This window comes from Malus sylvestris, chromosome 10 (genome assembly GCF_916048215.2).
Source record: "Malus sylvestris chromosome 10, drMalSylv7.2, whole genome shotgun sequence".
Classification (NCBI taxonomy): domain Eukaryota; kingdom Viridiplantae; phylum Streptophyta; class Magnoliopsida; order Rosales; family Rosaceae; genus Malus; species Malus sylvestris.
Window position 1 is genome coordinate 32,311,164 of NC_062269.1, and position 16,952 is coordinate 32,328,115.

The window sequence follows — 16,952 nt, forward strand, 5'->3', positions numbered from 1 at the left end:
AATGCATTTCTTTTTGCAGCGACATTGGAGTCAGGTCATGAAGAGAAACAGAGAAGTTGATTTCGAGTCTGATTTTGCCAAGATTTGTTGAAGAATTAAAGTGAAAATTATGCAAAACTATAGTCTTTCATTTACAATTCAAGATTTTTTTTAGGTCAGCAAGTGGGTGTCTAATTCATCTTAGTTTATTCAATTATTAATTTTTCAATCTCTTATGGAGGGAATTGTCAAACTGGGGTTGTACAAAACCTTAATTTTGGCGCCATATTGACTCATGCAGTATTATTTTGGAGCAAATTTGATTCTAGCTGGCTTCGAGAAGTAATTGACGAATATATCCCTACAAGTGATATGTTTTAACAGCAAAATTGATGGAAAGTAACTTAGATGGTAAATTCCAACGGTTAAGAGAGTCTAGACGGTAAAAAGTAAAAATTAAAGTTTAGATGATATGATCGCACGTGTTTACATGTTTAGGTGGTACTTGCGCAAAAAAAAAAAAAAAAATACATATTTAAAAAGTGATTTTCGATTTCCTTCGTGAACTTTTTTTCTCCTCTTTCTGAAAAATAGTATCGTAGCAAATTGAAAAATTTTAAACCAATATTACCCCTATTTTGGAGGCAATTTCAATTCCAACAATTAATAGAGCTCAGGTGCATGATTCCAAGAGAGTCCAGATGCAACATTGATCTCCCAAATTGTTATATTTCTCAAACCATGAGTAGAAAATAATATAAGACTAATAAAATTGTTGACGAAAGCAACATTGATCTCCCAAATGACATAATCAATACCAGAAAACCGAATACCAAACAATTAAAATAGCTTGAGACCAAAAAATATTGTTCCGCAATCTAGTCCGGTGATGCTATATCCATCCCTAATCGAGCAAATTGGCAAGACACCGAATATATAGTAAATTGTTTATAGCTTGTCCTCGAACTCAGAGAGCGGGGTCATCTGCTCCTTCAAACCCTTCCTCTTACGGATGTCGGTGACAAGTGTTGCAGCCTGGGATCCAGCTTCCAATGGATCAGACGACATCATCTCCCAATGATCAAACACGCATTGTGGGAAGGCCTGCCCGGAAGTTGCAGCCCTCAGTTGACCAGAGAATCCAAAGGACTCAACGACGGGGAGGTATGCCTTGATGTTGTAAAGTGGAGTTCCTGGCCTCTGCATCTCCTCAAACACGTGTCCACGTTTCTGATTCAGAACACTGTAGATACCGCCAAGTGCCCCCTCTGGAGCTTGAATTTCAACGAGATACACTGGTTCGAGAAGCCTTGGCTTGGCTGTGAGCTGAGAGGCATAGATGACCCTCCGAGCAGTTGGAATGACCTGACCTCCCCCTCTGTGGATAGCATCAGCGTGAAGAACCACATCACAAACTTCAAAGCAAATACCTCTCATGTTTTCTTCTGCCAATGCACCTTCCTTTGAGGCCCACTGGAACCCAGCAACAACGGAATCCTTGATTTCATTAAGGTACTGAACTCCCTTACACATGTCGACCACCATGTTGGGACCAGTGGTCTCGGGACCAAAACACCAGATTTTCTTAGCAAGATCCTTGTCCCAACCAAACTCCTCAGCCAAGATCTTGGAACGAATCTTGGGATCATCTCTTGGGCCAATGCGACCTTCATCAATAGCCTCGGGAAGACCTTCCTCAAGGGGCCTTGCTTCCATGTACAGACGGTTATGCTTGTTTGGAGACTTACTCATCACTGTACGGCAGGACTTATCAAGGACAGTCTCACGGAAGGACACAACGGGGTCAGACTTTATAATCTCAGCACCACCCATAAAATCATCTTGTAGATCCTTCAAACAGATCTCAAGATGCAGTTCACCAGCACCAGCAATGATGTGCTCTCCAGACTCCTCAATGGAGCAGACAACCATAGGATCAGACTTGGCCAAACGTTTGAGACCTTCAACAAGTTTGGGAAGGTCAGATGCAACCTTGCACTGGACAGCAACACGCACGACAGGTGAAACGGAGAACTTCATAGCACGGATTGGGTGAGCATCCACTTCCTTCTCATTAGTTAAAGTTGCATTCTTGGTAATAAACTGATCCAGACCGACCAATGCCACAGTGTTACCGCAAGGAACATCCTCAACAGTTTCTTGTCTCTTTCCCATCCAAATAACAGTCCTCTGTACGTTCTTAACATACAAATCCTTCTTCTCTCCAGGAACAAAATTTGGACCCATGATTCTAACCTTCAATCCTGTCTGAACTCTACCAGCAAAGACACGGCCAAAGGCAAAGAATCTACCCTTATCAGAAGCGGGAATCATCTTGGACACATAGAGCATAAGAGGTCCATCGGGGTCACAGTTCCTGATGGCATTGGCATATTGATCATCAAGAGGACCCTCGTACAAATTCTCAACACGGTACTTTTGAGCTGTTGACGGAGATGGAAGGTGAAAAATCATCATTTCCAATAAAGCAGTGCTAGCTGGTAACCAGGTCTGCATAACACGCTTCATCAGAGCCTTCCCCATCAGGTCCTTCTCATCACTCTTCATGGTGACACCAAGCTTTGTCAACATGGGCCACAACTTATCCTTCTGATCATTCATGCAGGTGTTGATGATCTGCTTGATGGGTTCGTAACAGAACTGAACAAAACCACGCTTGCAGGTAGCAGTGCCGGTGCTCTTGCTGGTCCATTTCTTCGTAGCTGGGTCAAAAAAGTTCTCACCCCAGAGCCTTTCCATCATCTTTGACTCATCAACTCCAAACTTGGAAGCATACATCTTAGCGAAGTTGGTCAGAGTGAAAGCCCAACCGTGCAAACCAGCTGAGAAGGCGACTGTTCCTTTCTCTGGGTACACTTGGACATCACCAAGAAGTGGATCTTCATATGTAGCCATAATGACATTAGCATTCTCAATAACCCTTTGGAATGTCTGGTAAGCTTCCTCTCCATCAACCTGGAGCTCAAGGAAGCATCTGTCCATCTTGTTAACGGTCAAAACAGGCCTGATCCTCTCTCCCAATGCTTGACGGAGCACAGTCTCAGTCTGGACACACACACCCTCAATACAATCCACCACCACAAGTGCTCCATCAGTAATACGCAGAGCAGCTGTGACTTCAGAAGAAAAGTCAACGTGCCCGGGGGAATCAATGAGATTGATGAGGTACTCATTTCCGTTCCTCTCTCCCTTGTACCTCTGCAAAGACTCATCAGTCATCTCATAGTACAGAGAGATACCGGTAGATTTAATTGTGATACCACGCTCTGCCTCATCTGCGCGAGTATCAGTCATCCGAACATCACCAGCAACTTCTTGTGCAATGATACCCGCAGCAGCAACAAGCGAGTCTGTAAGAGTTGACTTCCCTGCATATCAAATTTCAAAAACATTATATGTTTTGAGGAAACACCATAGGACATAAACAAATAAATGGATAAAACGCAACTATACATATTAACTGGTGAAATATTTCAAATTATAACCAATAGAGAAAAGTTCAAAATACTGAAAAAAAAAATACACTTGACCAAATATTACAACATTAAAAATTTTCTTTAACCAGGTTAATAAAAACACCTTGTTACGAAGACAAGAATTATCAAGAGAAAATAAAAAAGATCTATACCGTGATCAACATGAGCAATAACAGACATATTGCGAATGTTGTGCTTGTAGTCCATAATCCTACGGAGTTCTTCTGCTGTAAACTTCACCTGCAATATCAAGAATATCACACCATTGTGAATTAAGGAATCAATGGAGCAGCTCAGGAATCACTATGTAACCATGTTCAGATTGATAGTCAGTGTTTACCATCTTGACTAGTCTTTAAGAACAACCGGCAATTAGTTTTTATAAGAAGCTGATTAACCGACAAGGAAACACCTGCAAATTTAAACAACAAAAAAATGAACTGGAATTCAACTTTGAATATAAACATTTAAAATGACTAGAAAATGACACACCAATACATTTCTATGTTTACAAAATCACCAGAAAAAAAAAATAGCAATTTGTATTCCACCAAAAGACTATTGAATTCCGGTAAAAGGAATACATAATTTTTACTGTATCAAGCAATCTTAATAATCAAGACAAGTTATTCGGTAAACGGTCTTGACAAAAGAAAAGGTATTCACAAATCATTCCTTATCAATTAGGATGATCCTATTAATTTAGGGTCACCAATAACAACAAAATAGAAAACAAGTACGCATAATAATTCTATCTTACAAATTAGTATATTTTAGAACGAAAATTATTCTGGAAAATATTTTTATATTATTTCTTTGACATGAATAGGAAACAAAATGTTCTGAAAAAATTACTCATAAATTCAAACGAAACCATAATTTTCGAAAATCTTTCCACCTAAAAAATTGCTCAACGAAACTATTTTCCAGCAAAACAACAGAGTATTAGTACGATCAAAGTAGAAAACAAGATCTAGCAAATACAAAACATCTAGGGTAGTGCTAACCACACACCCACTTTACTTTTCACACACACTCAACTTTCTGCTGTAGGATCAAATGAATTGAAAAAGATCAATGGCTAAAAACTAAAAATGGATGTGTGAACAATTTACAAATACTAGCGAAATTATCATATATCAGGTAAAAATTATCAACAGTTAAAGAAAAACGTCAGAAAATTATTCCACAGCAAAAAAAATTTCACGTAAAAATTTTCCGATGAACCAAACAGAGCCTGAGAGAGTGATCTGTACGGAAAACAAGGATCTAATACAAACACATTTCACACAAACATATATATACACACAATGCATCCGTAAAATCTGAGCAACGATCGAAACGATAAACGAGCAAAGACATAATACCAAACCAAAAGCATGCATAACAATAATATATTTCCAACAATACAAAATGCATGCAGATCACAGATTTTTCAGAACAACAAAATGCATGATTAACGACGATAATCAAGAAATCACGAGGATAATCGGGGGGATTAAATCAAAGGAAGCGACTGATTCGAATAGCATAGAATTAGAGGAACGAACCTGAAGGATCGGGAGATGGAGAGCGAGGGAGGGATGGAGAGAGGAGTGACTCTCCGCAGCCTAGAGCTAGTGGTGCAAATGGGACTGAGAGAATGTGTGGAGCCCGGAGGAGGGTGTGGGTGTTATATAAGGTTAGGGTTTTCGTTTCTTGGGTTGGGCTCCGCTTTCATAGTTTATACTATTTTCTAGGCCCACCAAAATATCCATCGGCCTTTTTTTATTCTAAAATCATGGGCCTTAGGGCTTTTTATTTATTTTTTATTTTTAACAACATTATATAATTATGGATAATGATGGGAAGATCAAATTTGAAAATCAAATAAATAGAAAATAAGCACGTTAATTAACACTTCAATAATAATTCAATTACATTTCATAATCATAAAAGTTGACTAAGTGCAAAAAGACGGCCACACACGACCTTTGCCAATCGACCTATTCCACAGTTGCATGACCTAGGTTAAGAAGGTCAAAGCTTCTTGTTAGACACTCAAAACTTCAAATTCTTGTTTATTAATTAAACAAAAAATATTGAGAAAAGTTATTAGCATTTTAGTATGGCATGTTTTTCTTTGATTGTAAGTGAGAGAAAAGTGAGAATAAGTGGAAATGAATACAACTACACTGTAGTGCTAAGCAGCCTCCAATATTCGTAAGGCATGCATAAACTTCTTCGTCTAATAAACGTTTTCTAAATATGAGCCTAGGGTTTATTTACAAGATATACATATATTCTAACCAATTCGCTTAACCCAACCCACACTTGCAAAGATAGCCTAGATTTAAAAAGCCTTAGCTCCCCCAAACTTCTACTTTGGACACCAAACCCCAACTCTTTTTTTCATTTTTGTAGCCAAAACTATAGTATCTACATGTAACAACATTGATATAAAGTCGATGAATTGTATAGCATGAATTTTAGAGGGTGTTTGTTTGCCCTCACTAAGCTTCACTAGATTCGATTGGCTTAGCTAGGATTTCTAATTCGTGTTTGGTTGGAACAAGGATTAAGTTTAGGGAACTTTAACGAAAAGCACCCGGTACTGTTCACTTTAACGAAAAACCACATTTTTACATTAAAAAGTCAATATTGGTACTATTCACTTTACCCTTTATTTTGTTCTTATCATTAAAACTCAAAATTTTCAAGCCATTTTCATTAGTTTTCCTTTAAGTTAAATGGGACTAAGTCGGATTCGTGCCAACTAAGTCCTTCACTACCAGTTCTTAGCTAGGTTGCCCGAAACATATGGGATTGCTAATCCCGTCTCTAAAGCTGTGTACAAAGTCTGCACGCTGCATCATCTGCACGTTGCAAGTCGTCTGCAATCATGCTTCTTTGCAACTCTGTTTGGCCACCTATGCCCAGATCTGAAACCCACCACACCCACCGCCTAATTCTCAACATCCAACTAGCAAAATTCAAAAAGAAAAAAAGTCAATTTGATAACAACAAACTCAATAGAAAAATTCTTCATTTTTCCTAGAAAATTAAGAGAATTTTTGAGACAATCAAAGGAGTGGCGAGAAATAGAGTGGTCGTGAAATCCATGACGCAGCAGAGGGGAGCCTCTGCACGATTTCAATTCTCCGTGGGATATGAAGTTGGGAAACCAGAATCTGTGGTGCCAAAAATAGTTTAGAGGAATCACAACAGCAAAGAAAAGGAAAGGGAAAAAAAGAGAACAAAACGGGGGTGATGAATGACGTTAAGTGAGGAGAGTGGAAAGGAAAAGAAAAAGACGAAGAGAGTGGAAAGGAAAAATAAGAAAAAAATGTGGAAAGAAAAAAATGTGAAAAGAAAAAAATGAGGAGTGGAAAAGAAAAGAAAAAGACGAAGAGAGTGGAAAGGAAAAATAAGAAAAAAATGTGGAAAGAAAAAAATGTGAAAAGAAAAAAATGACAGAATTATTTGATTTTCCAAAATAATGTAGTCCGTAAATTAGTTCGATATTGCATCAACCGCTCCATTATTCTTATCCTACTTAGTCCATACCTAGCCAATCCAACTTAATCTCTAAAGCTAATCTAGTCCGAAATAATCCGATACAACAAACGCACCCAATCCCTGATGCAGGCCAACCAAATTCATAAACTAGCACAATTAAGAATACAAAGCCGCTGGTTCCACAACTTACAAAACCTGAATCAAACACGAGCTAGAGCGGTTTTCGGCACCTGTGCAGCCACTCGTAATGGCGGCACGCGAGTCGAGCATTGCAACCACCACCTTCGAGGCGTTTTCCCATCTCTAATGAAATAGTAGCAGAAGAAGCTGTTGCAGGTCTTCAAGTTAGAAAGAACAAACATCAATCAAATCCATGAAACAAAGTAGAAGACAAAAGTATAGTAAATTCAAAAAGCGTGTAGCAACAATGGCAGAAATTGTTCCACAAGCAACAAGGTAAAAGCGGAACATTATAAAGGTCTCTGTTCTGAGCACGCACAAAACATTTAACTACTGGCACCCAGATGCTGACTACAACAACAATGTTAACAACATTAAACAAAAACGATTAAACTGGAAACAAAAAATTAACGCAGTGCATCGAAAACAAATTATTACTCAAAGCTTGTCCTCAAACTCGGATAGTGGGGTCATCTGCTCCTTCAATCCCTTCCTCTTACGGATGTCAGTAACAAGTGCTGCAGCCTGGGATCCAGCTTCCAATGGATCAGACGACATCATCTCCCAATGATCAAACACACATTGTGGGAAAGCCTGTCCAGAAGTTGCAGCCCTCAGTTGACCAGAGAATCCAAAGGACTCGACGACGGGGAGGTATGCCTTGATGTTGTAAAGTGGAGTTCCTGGCCTCTGCATCTCCTCAAACACGTGTCCACGTTTCTGATTCAGAACACTGTAGATACCTCCAAGAGCCCCCTCTGGAGCTTGAATTTCAACGAGATACACAGGTTCGAGAAGCCTTGGCTTGGCTGTGAGCTGAGAGGCATAGATGACCCTCCGAGCAGTTGGAATGACCTGACCTCCCCCTCTGTGGATGGCATCAGCGTGAAGAACCACATCACAAACTTCAAAGCAAATACCTCTCATGTTTTCTTCTGCCAATGCACCTTCCTTTGAGGCCCACTGGAACCCAGCAACAACTGAATCCTTGATTTCATTAAGGTACTGGACTCCCTTACACATGTCGACCACCATGTTAGGACCAGTGGTCTCGGGACCAAAACACCAGATTTTCTTAGCAAGATCCTTGTCCCAACCAAACTCCTCAGCCAAGATCTTGGAACGAATCTTGGGATCATCTCTTGGGCCAATGCGACCTTCATCAATAGCCTCAGGAAGCCCTTCCTCAAGGGGCCTTGCTTCCATGTACAGACGGTTATGCTTGTTTGGAGACTTGCTCATCACTGTACGGCAGGACTTATCAAGGACAGTCTCACGGAAGGACACAACAGGGTCAGACTTTATAATCTCAGCACCACCCATAAAATCATCTTGCAGATCCTTCAAACAGATCTCAAGATGCAGTTCACCAGCACCAGCAATAATGTGCTCTCCCGACTCCTCAATGGAGCAGACAACCATAGGATCAGACTTGGCCAAACGCTTGAGACCTTCAACAAGTTTGGGAAGGTCAGATGCAACCTTGCACTGGACAGCAACACGCACGACGGGTGAAACTGAGAACTTCATAGCACGAATAGGGTGAGCATCCACTTCCTTCTCATTTGTTAAAGTAGCATTCTTGGTGATAAACTGATCCAAACCGACCAAGGCAACAGTGTTACCGCAAGGAACATCCTCAACAGTTTCTTGTCTCTTTCCCATCCAAATAACAGTCCTCTGTACATTCTTGACATACAAATCCTTCTTCTCTCCAGGAACAAAATTTGGACCCATGATTCTAACCTTCAAACCTGTCTGAACTTTACCAGCAAAGACACGGCCAAAGGCAAAGAATCTACCCTTATCAGAAGCGGGAATCATCTTAGACACATAGAGCATAAGAGGTCCTTCGGGGTCACAGTTCCTGATGGCATTAGCATATTGATCATCAAGGGGACCCTCATACAAATTCTCAACACGGTACCTTTGAGCCGTGGAAGGAGATGGAAGGTGAAAGATCATCATTTCCAATAGAGCAGTGCTAGCTGGTAGCCAGGTCTGCATAACACGCTTCATCAATGCCTTCCCCATCAGGTCCTTCTCATCACTCTTCATGGTGACACCAAGCTTTGTCAACATGGGCCACAACTTATCCTTCTGATCATTCATGCACGTGTTGATGATCTGCTTGATGGGCTCATAACAGAACTGAACGAAACCACGCTTGCAGGTTGCAGTTCCGGTGTTCTTGCTGGTCCATTTCTTCGTAGCTGGGTCAAAAAAGTTCTCACCCCAGAGTCTTTCCATCATCTTTGACTCATCAACTCCAAACTTGGAAGCATACATCTTAGCGAAGTTGGTCAGAGTGAAAGCCCAACCGTGCAAACCAGCTGAGAAGGCGACTGTTCCTTTCTCTGGGTAGACCTGAACATCACCAAGAAGTGGATCTTCATATGTAGCCATAATGACATTGGCATTCTCAATAACCCTTTGGAATGTCTGGTAAGCCTCCTCTCCATCAACCTGGAGCTCGAGGAAGCACCTGTCCATCTTGTTAACCGTCAAAACAGGCCTGATCCTCTCTCCCAAGGCTTGACGGAGCACAGTCTCAGTCTGAACACACACACCCTCAATACAATCCACCACCACAAGTGCACCATCAGTAATACGCAGAGCAGCTGTGACCTCAGATGAAAAGTCAACGTGCCCAGGGGAATCAATGAGATTGATGAGGTACTCATTTCCGTTTCTCTCTCCCTTGAACCTCTGCAAAGACTCATCAGTCATCTCATAGTACAGAGAGATACCGGTAGATTTAATTGTGATACCACGCTCAGCTTCATCGGCACGGGTATCCGTCATACGGACATCACCGGCGACTTCTTGTGCAATGATACCAGCAGCAGCAACAAGAGAGTCTGTAAGGGTTGACTTCCCTGCAAGAAGGAAAAATTAACATTATTGCTTTATCACGCATCCACAGATACAACATAACAAGAAACAAGAAAATCAAACAAGCTGCAAATTACAATGGACACCACGAAAAAAAAATTAAATTGCATAAACATCCCTATTTAAGACAAAAAGATATTAGGAAAACTATCCGGCTTGGATGAGAAAAATATAAAAGCATTTAAATATGCATACAAATCTGTTCTAAACAACATTATGTGAGTAAAATAAGTGCATATTAATACGTACCATGGTCGACGTGCGCAATAACAGACATATTACGGATGTTATGTTTGTAGTCCATAATCCTACGGAGCTCCTCTGCTGTGAACTTCACCTGCATATACGGAAACATATATCTCGATTAAGAATAAGCAGATAATGAAATTTTAAGCAACACACTAAACCAAAATAATGGAAGGAGCAACTTACCATCTTGTCTTTTCTTCAAATGTCACCTTCAAAATTACTATTAATACCTTCAGACACAACAGTAAAAATACCACGATTAGATAAATAAACAAGAAAAAAATTAACAAGATCCAAAAGACTTCATCAGATATTCGAACAATTACACACACAAAAAAAAAAAAAAAAATCCAAAAGCATATGATGAAAGTAAATTTACAGAACCTTGAAGATTTACAAGATTTTCTACGAAAGAATTTTGTTACATACAATATGTAGATTGAACATACAAGATATCCGTTTAAATCTGTTATGCGATTAATCAAGTAAATTCATATAATATTCACTTAAGTTTCATGTGAGGTATAAAATAGCAAGCTCAAAAGCACTTTTATTCATCCAAATAAGCTCAAAAGCACTTCTGTTCATCCAAACAAGCAAATAAGCAGAAAAAATTCAATCGAATCCATTTGAAGACATAAAAATCGAAAATAATACTAATTTCACAACCTAATTACAGATCTTGAGCAAGAAAAATCGAAAAAAATGAACAGAAAATCAAATAATTGAACTAAATGAGCATGTTAATTACTTCAAAACAAGTAACGCTGGGAAATATCAGATCTAAATATAGTAGAGAGAGAAAGAGAGAGAGAGGGAACCAGGTGACAAGGTGCGAGAGAGGCGGCAGGCGAAGGAAATGGAGCTAGAACGTTAGACCTCTCCTTTAAAAGGGCAGGAGGGTTTGAGGTGAGAGAATAAAATAAAAGCGTGACTGAAGGTATATGCGGTTGTGAAATAGAGTCTTCGTTATCTAGGGTTTTACGATGAGCTGGGCTGGGCTTTCATTTTGTAACTGGGCCTGTGGTTTGGTTTTGTATGATGGAAGACCCAATGAGTTTTAAAAAGAGTGTTGTCCCCTCAATTTTCAACACTCCCTCCTCGCAAGATATTTTAGAGAACGTCCTAGGTTTGGGTACTTGGATCATGTGTTCGGACGGACTTTAGATTCACATTTTTATGGTCCACCACCTTCTGTTTTGAAACTCACCGCTACCCCATATGATGACTTTATCTTCTCTTACACTACCTATATAGCCTACTACCTTCGATTTCTCACGCAAGAATCTCTTCAACTTTTGACACAATATGACAACACGACTTGAAACTGACACAAAAGTCGTAAAAAGGAACTCAACTTGTATGATTGAAGCATTGAATTCATCTACTTTTCAAGGGGGTAAGAAGACATTCAAAACTCCAAAAAGGGAAAGGTTTCACATTCAAATACAATTACAAGTTGGTGTGACAATATCATTACGTTGTAGTCATACATAGTGTTATGAGTTCATCCAAATCATATTACTTGTATCTAAACTTTGGTCCCTGAACCCTAGGCGTAAGACATGTGTTTATGCTATAGTTGGTGTGAACTTATAACATACATTGCGTCAACATTGCCAAGTGAGATTATCATCAACACTGATGCAATAGTTTTTTAACCTTAATTATATTGTGTATTGTTTTCTTGGAATCGGCTACGTATATTTAGTTATTACATTCATCGCATAACAGTCAGATATGCAATTAAAAAGAGAGTATTATTGGTATGGAGGGTCATCTTGTGTTATTTGTATGATGGGCCTCGATCTGGATCAAATGATCAGTACCTAGCCATGTTCACCCGATTTTCATGCAGGTTGCGTTGTCTAGTGGCTGTTGATCAGTCACTGGTGTGGTGTCTCTTGTGCCGATACCAAATGGCAACCGTCGAAGAGGGGAGCCATCAATACCCATAATTGAGGAGATTATTGTTGGGGCCTTGTGTTTATTTAAAAACTAGTTATAATTTTATTCAGAAATTAGCTCTCCTATTTTTATGGATGACCACATCTTTTCTATTAAACAGATTTTGTTTTGAAGATAAAAGTAAAGATCTAGTCTTCCTCAACCAGGTGATCACTTCCAGATTTTTTGGCCTGATTCTTAGGCTACATTTTCTTCAACATCTTCAATGTTAACTTTGGGTTTTCTGTATAAATATAAGGACCTCTCTTTAGTCGAAGTATAAGAGACAAAAAGCAAAAAAAAAGCCCTTAGCTAAAAACACTGAGCATTCTGAGCAGTTTAAGGGTGATAGTTTTCGGACTTTCCTCAGTGCAAGGGAGAGTCTAGACATAAGGATTATGGTTGTTATATCCTGAGGACGGTGTGGTGTTGTTTGAACTGCTTGCACACATTGAGCCAAGCTGTGAAACTTCTTAAAGAAAGCGACATTGTCTGCGACTCAACCCAAGACAAATTTTCATTTTTATGTTCTTCATTCTCTGGTAATATTGTTCCTGTTTTTATAATGCAGCATCTTTAATAATTTTAAGATGATTTGTTTCTGCAATGGAGAATGAAAACAGCACATTCACTAATGATCTGACCAAACCTATCAAGTTTGAAGGACTTCATTTCAAATGTTGGATGCAAAAGATGTTGTTTTTCTTAACTACCAAGAAACTTGCCACTCATTGCACATCTGAAATGCCATCACTTCCTAATCAACCCATTGTTGAACAATTCAAGTTGTTTCAATAATGGACTGACAATGATTTTCTCTACAAGACAACTAAAGAACTATGGGATGCTCTTCAGAAGAAGTATGATACCAAAGAAGTAGAAGCAAAAAAATTTGCTGTCAGCCGTTACATGAAGTTTCAAATAGTGGATGACAAGTCGGTGGAAGTGCAATCACACGAGTTGCAGAAGATTGCTCATGAGATTATCATTGCAGGCATGAATCTGGATGAACAATTCCAGGTTGCAGTGATCATAGACAAGCTTCCACCAAGTTGGAAGGAGTTCAAGAAAGATATGCGACACAAAACAAAGGAATTCTCATTGGAAAGTCTAAAAGAAAGATCCGCGACACAAAACAAAGGAATTCTCATTGGAAAGTCTAATCATTCGCCTTTGAATCGAGGAAAAAGCTAGGAAATAAGATATGAGGGAGGAAGTGCTGGTTGTTTCAAACAACAACAATCTTAGGAAGGCTCATACAAGGACTCATGCAGCAGTAGTGCTCAAGCCTATGGGTAAGAATATGAAGAATTCCACCAATCGCAGCAACAACAAAAACACTTCAAACTTCCAGAATCCTTAGCGAAATTAGAATATGATGGTACCCCCTTATGAGATGAAGTTGTTGTACCATTTTTGTGTTACAACTGTGACAAACCTGGGCACTTGGCTAGGAACTGTCGCAACAAACGTCGGGTTATTCCTCAAGCCAATCTGACTGAGGATCAACTTATTGCCATGATATCAGAAGTCAACCAAGTTGACGGATTCGATGGGTGGTGGGTAAACACTAGAGCTTCGCACCATGTCTGCTATGATCACAGCCTTTTTAAGTCCTATACTGAAGCTGAGGACATAAAGGTTTTGTTGGGTGATTCTCACTCAAGGAATGTTGCTGAAACTGGTGAAGTGGAGCTGAAGTTCACCTCGGGGAAGACTGTGATTCTGAAGGATGTAATTCATGTTCCAAAAATAGGGAAAAACCTGGTCTCAGGTTATTTGTTCAACAAGGCAAGTTTCACTTTGTTACGTCCCGATCCCGACATACGTCCAGGATCGACACATGACATCATCAAATAACCATATATCTAGCATACCCGTCTTTGGGATATGTACCAAACACATCTCATACCTCGAATTGCGTAGTAATTTAATTTTTTTAATTTACACTTTATGGCTGCATTTAACCTCCCGTTAGACTGCCTACGTACCCTTAATAGGGATCAAGTCATTCGTAGTTCGTCGTTCGCTACAACTCGACTTATATCACAACCCGTTCAAGCCGAAAGGTATACCATTCCTCATCAAACATATGGACTTGACAAGCATGAATTATTCGAATCAAGCTACATAACAAACCCACATGACAATCAAGGTTTCTATTTCATCCATCATATAAACCATTATGTTTCAACATAAAATCGCAATTCATAGCATGTAATATATCAAAGAATCAACAAAGCACAATAGTATCCTCTAGTCCCATTGGTCACTAATCTAATCGTATTAATAACAATCATATTCAACATCATTCCACAATCACCTCAAGTAACCCATTCCATGAATCAAGGAGACACGATATTAACATTTAATTACGTTAATCAATCAACCATATCACATATCAGTGCATGAAATTTAATAAAGGAATTCTACATAATTCCCTGCCTGATTCCAAGTAATAACCTGGTAATTCTAATTTATATTCACAAGGTTTGTTGTGGGTAATTCTTTATCACTTGAATCCAGGGTTTTAGACTAACCTTATGGAAATGAGCAAGAGCAAGGATTCCGGACCACTCAACGAAATCCAAAATATCAAGCGGTTTCTCGTAATCTATCCGATCTGTCACATGTAAAATCAATGCTTACATCATGGAAATGGTACATTGGGCCAATCAGACACTTGGATAAACTGCGAGGCTCGGGTGAGTGACAATAATACAAGTATGTAATATTTAGTAAAAACAGACCATCGATCATAATCTATAAACATCGAGTATAGAATCATGCTTTATGAAATCATAATCAAGTCGTTGCAAACTTCGAATGAGTTACCCAAACATCCAACTGCTTTTCTAATTCTGTTGATGCACAAAATCAGTGGGGACTTTGGTACAACAGAAAATGTTAAGTTTGTGACCTTCGCTAGATTGCTTCGGTCACTAGTGTGGATAAGTATGTAAATGGATAGAGATAGGGAAGCAAACACAAGATGTACGTGGTTTACCCAGATTGGCTACGTCCACGTAGTAGAGGAGTTCTCATTAATTGTGAAGGGTTTACACAAGTACATAGGTTCAAGCTTTCCTTTAGTGAGTACTAGTGAATGATTTAGTACAAATGACATTAGGAAATATTGTGAGAGAATGATCTCTATTTATATAAGAGAGTTTCTAGTTTCATTTTGACATTAACACATGTCGTGTTGTGATTGGCTTCTGATGTTGACATGTGTCGCGCTATGATTGGCTTCTGATGTCGACACGTGTCGCGCTGTGATTGGCCTCCTGGTTGGAGGGAAACTCTTTTGGGTTCTTGACGGTATAACGTTGACCGGTGCTCAGTAGTTTCGGGATTGGTTAAGTATGGTATAAACAGTGCTTCCCTAAGTTCCCGAGTGAGGGAAGCTCCTCGGTTAGGGACTTGCAAGATCCAAGCCATTGAGTAATCACGAAACTTCTAAGTACCGAAGTGTGGTATCATTTTCACTTGCCTTATCTGTCTCATATGTAAATGTGGCATCTTTTCTGGAAGTACTTTTCCTTCATCCAAGGGTGGTATCTTTAACCGATGAAGATGCACAAGGTAATGTATCAATTTCACTTGAAGCTTACTTGTAGTTTCGGCTTGGTCAAGTGCGATACAAATCCTATAGTAGGAGTCCCCCAAGTCGCCGAGTTAGGAGATTTGCCGAAGGAGGTAACAGACAAGGTAAGCAATCAGACTTCCAAGCAAGCAACCTGGATCAGAGGTTCAACTTCGGCTTTCGGTTGATTATTCTTCTTTTCCTTGTGTCGTAAACATCAACAAGGATAAGGAGAAGCAAATGGAGAAGATATGATATGAGATATGGGTGGTTTGGGAGTGAGGTGCTTAAAAAAAAACACCTATGAAAAAAAGCTGTGAGGGTTTTAGGTGTTTGGTAAATTGAAAAAAAAGGGCTTATTCTGGAAGCTGCTGTGAGAATAAGCTGAAATCAAAGGAAAAAGCTGAAGCTGCTATTTGCAGCTTTTGAAAACTGGTTTTTTTTTCAAAGTACACGGAGCTACAGTGCTCATTTAATGAAAAGACCCACCATCAGACTGCTTTTTTTTTTCCAAAAGCACTTTTACAAAAAAGTTTACCAAACACTCTGCTGATTTATTTCACAATCGCTTATTCTCACAGCACAACCACTTATTCTCACAACAGTTTTTTTTCAAAGCACAGCAATACCAAACCAGCCCATACTTTTTCTTTTGAAGAAGTAACTTTCCACAGGCTTATTCTTGAACTAGGCTGGAGGGTTTTCTGGTTTCCTCTAGAGTATAAGGCTGACTCAAGAATTTGAGGGTCAAAACAAGTCCATCAAATCTAGAGTACGTTCGACTTTGATGATATGAGATACTTTTGCTGTTGACAAAGTAGTGGATGTATCGGCACGTGTTCTGTTACGTTTGTCTCCACATGCTTCCTTGTATCATTCTTACTTGCCCTATCTGTTCTTCAGGTAGATGTGGTATCTTCTCTGAAAGTATAAGATGTTGAAGATGAGTACTTGAGAGCAATGCCAAGTAAGTAATCAGGCAAAGGGTTCCAGGCAGTCAGTTCCTGACTGGAAGCTTGATTCCAAGTGCTGACTGATTGTTCTCTTTCTCCTTGTCTTGCAGGTAAGAACAAGGCCAAAGGAAAAGACAGGAAAAAAGCATGATATATGATACACTTGCT

At 39.4% G+C, this 16,952-nt stretch overlaps 2 protein-coding genes and 1 long non-coding RNA gene across 6 annotated transcripts; 1 reads left to right on the forward strand and 2 right to left on the reverse strand.

The window, feature by feature from the left end:
* Nucleotides 1–661: 661 nt before the first annotated feature.
* On the reverse strand, nt 662–5,156 carry LOC126584136 (elongation factor 2-like). Its single transcript, XM_050248604.1, has 4 exons — nt 5,027–5,156; nt 3,817–3,888; nt 3,629–3,716; nt 662–3,368 (listed from the first exon to the last, which is right to left on the reverse strand). Exons 2-4 carry the CDS (start codon nt 3,817–3,819, stop codon nt 928–930), a joined length of 2,532 nt encoding a protein of 843 aa, XP_050104561.1. The 5' UTR covers nt 3,820–3,888; nt 5,027–5,156; the 3' UTR covers nt 662–927.
* On the forward strand, nt 1,137–8,125 carry LOC126584137 (uncharacterized). The gene is made up of 2 exons (XR_007609999.1): nt 1,137–1,277; nt 7,943–8,125. It is a non-coding gene; the product is annotated as an uncharacterized LOC126584137 (long non-coding RNA).
* Nucleotides 6,918–11,274, reverse strand: LOC126584135 (elongation factor 2-like). 4 transcript variants are annotated; one of them, XM_050248602.1, is made up of 4 exons: nt 11,120–11,274; nt 10,482–10,528; nt 10,299–10,386; nt 7,359–10,033 (listed from the first exon to the last, which is right to left on the reverse strand). In XM_050248602.1, the coding sequence occupies exons 2-4, from the start codon at nt 10,482–10,484 to the stop codon at nt 7,593–7,595; spliced, it is 2,532 nt and encodes an 843-aa protein (XP_050104559.1). In that variant the 5' UTR covers nt 10,485–10,528; nt 11,120–11,274; the 3' UTR covers nt 7,359–7,592. The 4 variants fall into 4 exon arrangements, with proteins under 4 accessions (XP_050104558.1, XP_050104557.1, XP_050104559.1 ...); XM_050248601.1 differs by lacking the exons at nt 10,482–10,528; nt 11,120–11,274 and adding an exon at nt 6,918–7,301 and having other exon boundaries at nt 7,593–10,033; nt 10,299–10,392; XM_050248600.1 differs by lacking the exons at nt 10,482–10,528; nt 11,120–11,274 and adding an exon at nt 6,918–7,312 and having other exon boundaries at nt 7,593–10,033; nt 10,299–10,392.
* Between the last annotated feature and the right edge of the window lie 5,678 nt (nt 11,275–16,952).

Coding starts and splice junctions, on each gene's coding strand:
- LOC126584136 (XM_050248604.1), bottom strand. Junction 3,369..3,628: donor TATTGCTCATGTTGATCACG/GTATAGATCTTT, acceptor TTTGATATGCAG/GGAAGTCAACTCTTACAGAC.
- LOC126584135 (XM_050248601.1), bottom strand. CDS start 10,392: ATGCAGGTGAAGTTCACAGCAGAGGAGCTCCGTAGGATTATGGACTAC. Junction 10,034..10,298: donor TATTGCGCACGTCGACCATG/GTACGTATTAAT, acceptor TCCTTCTTGCAG/GGAAGTCAACCCTTACAGAC.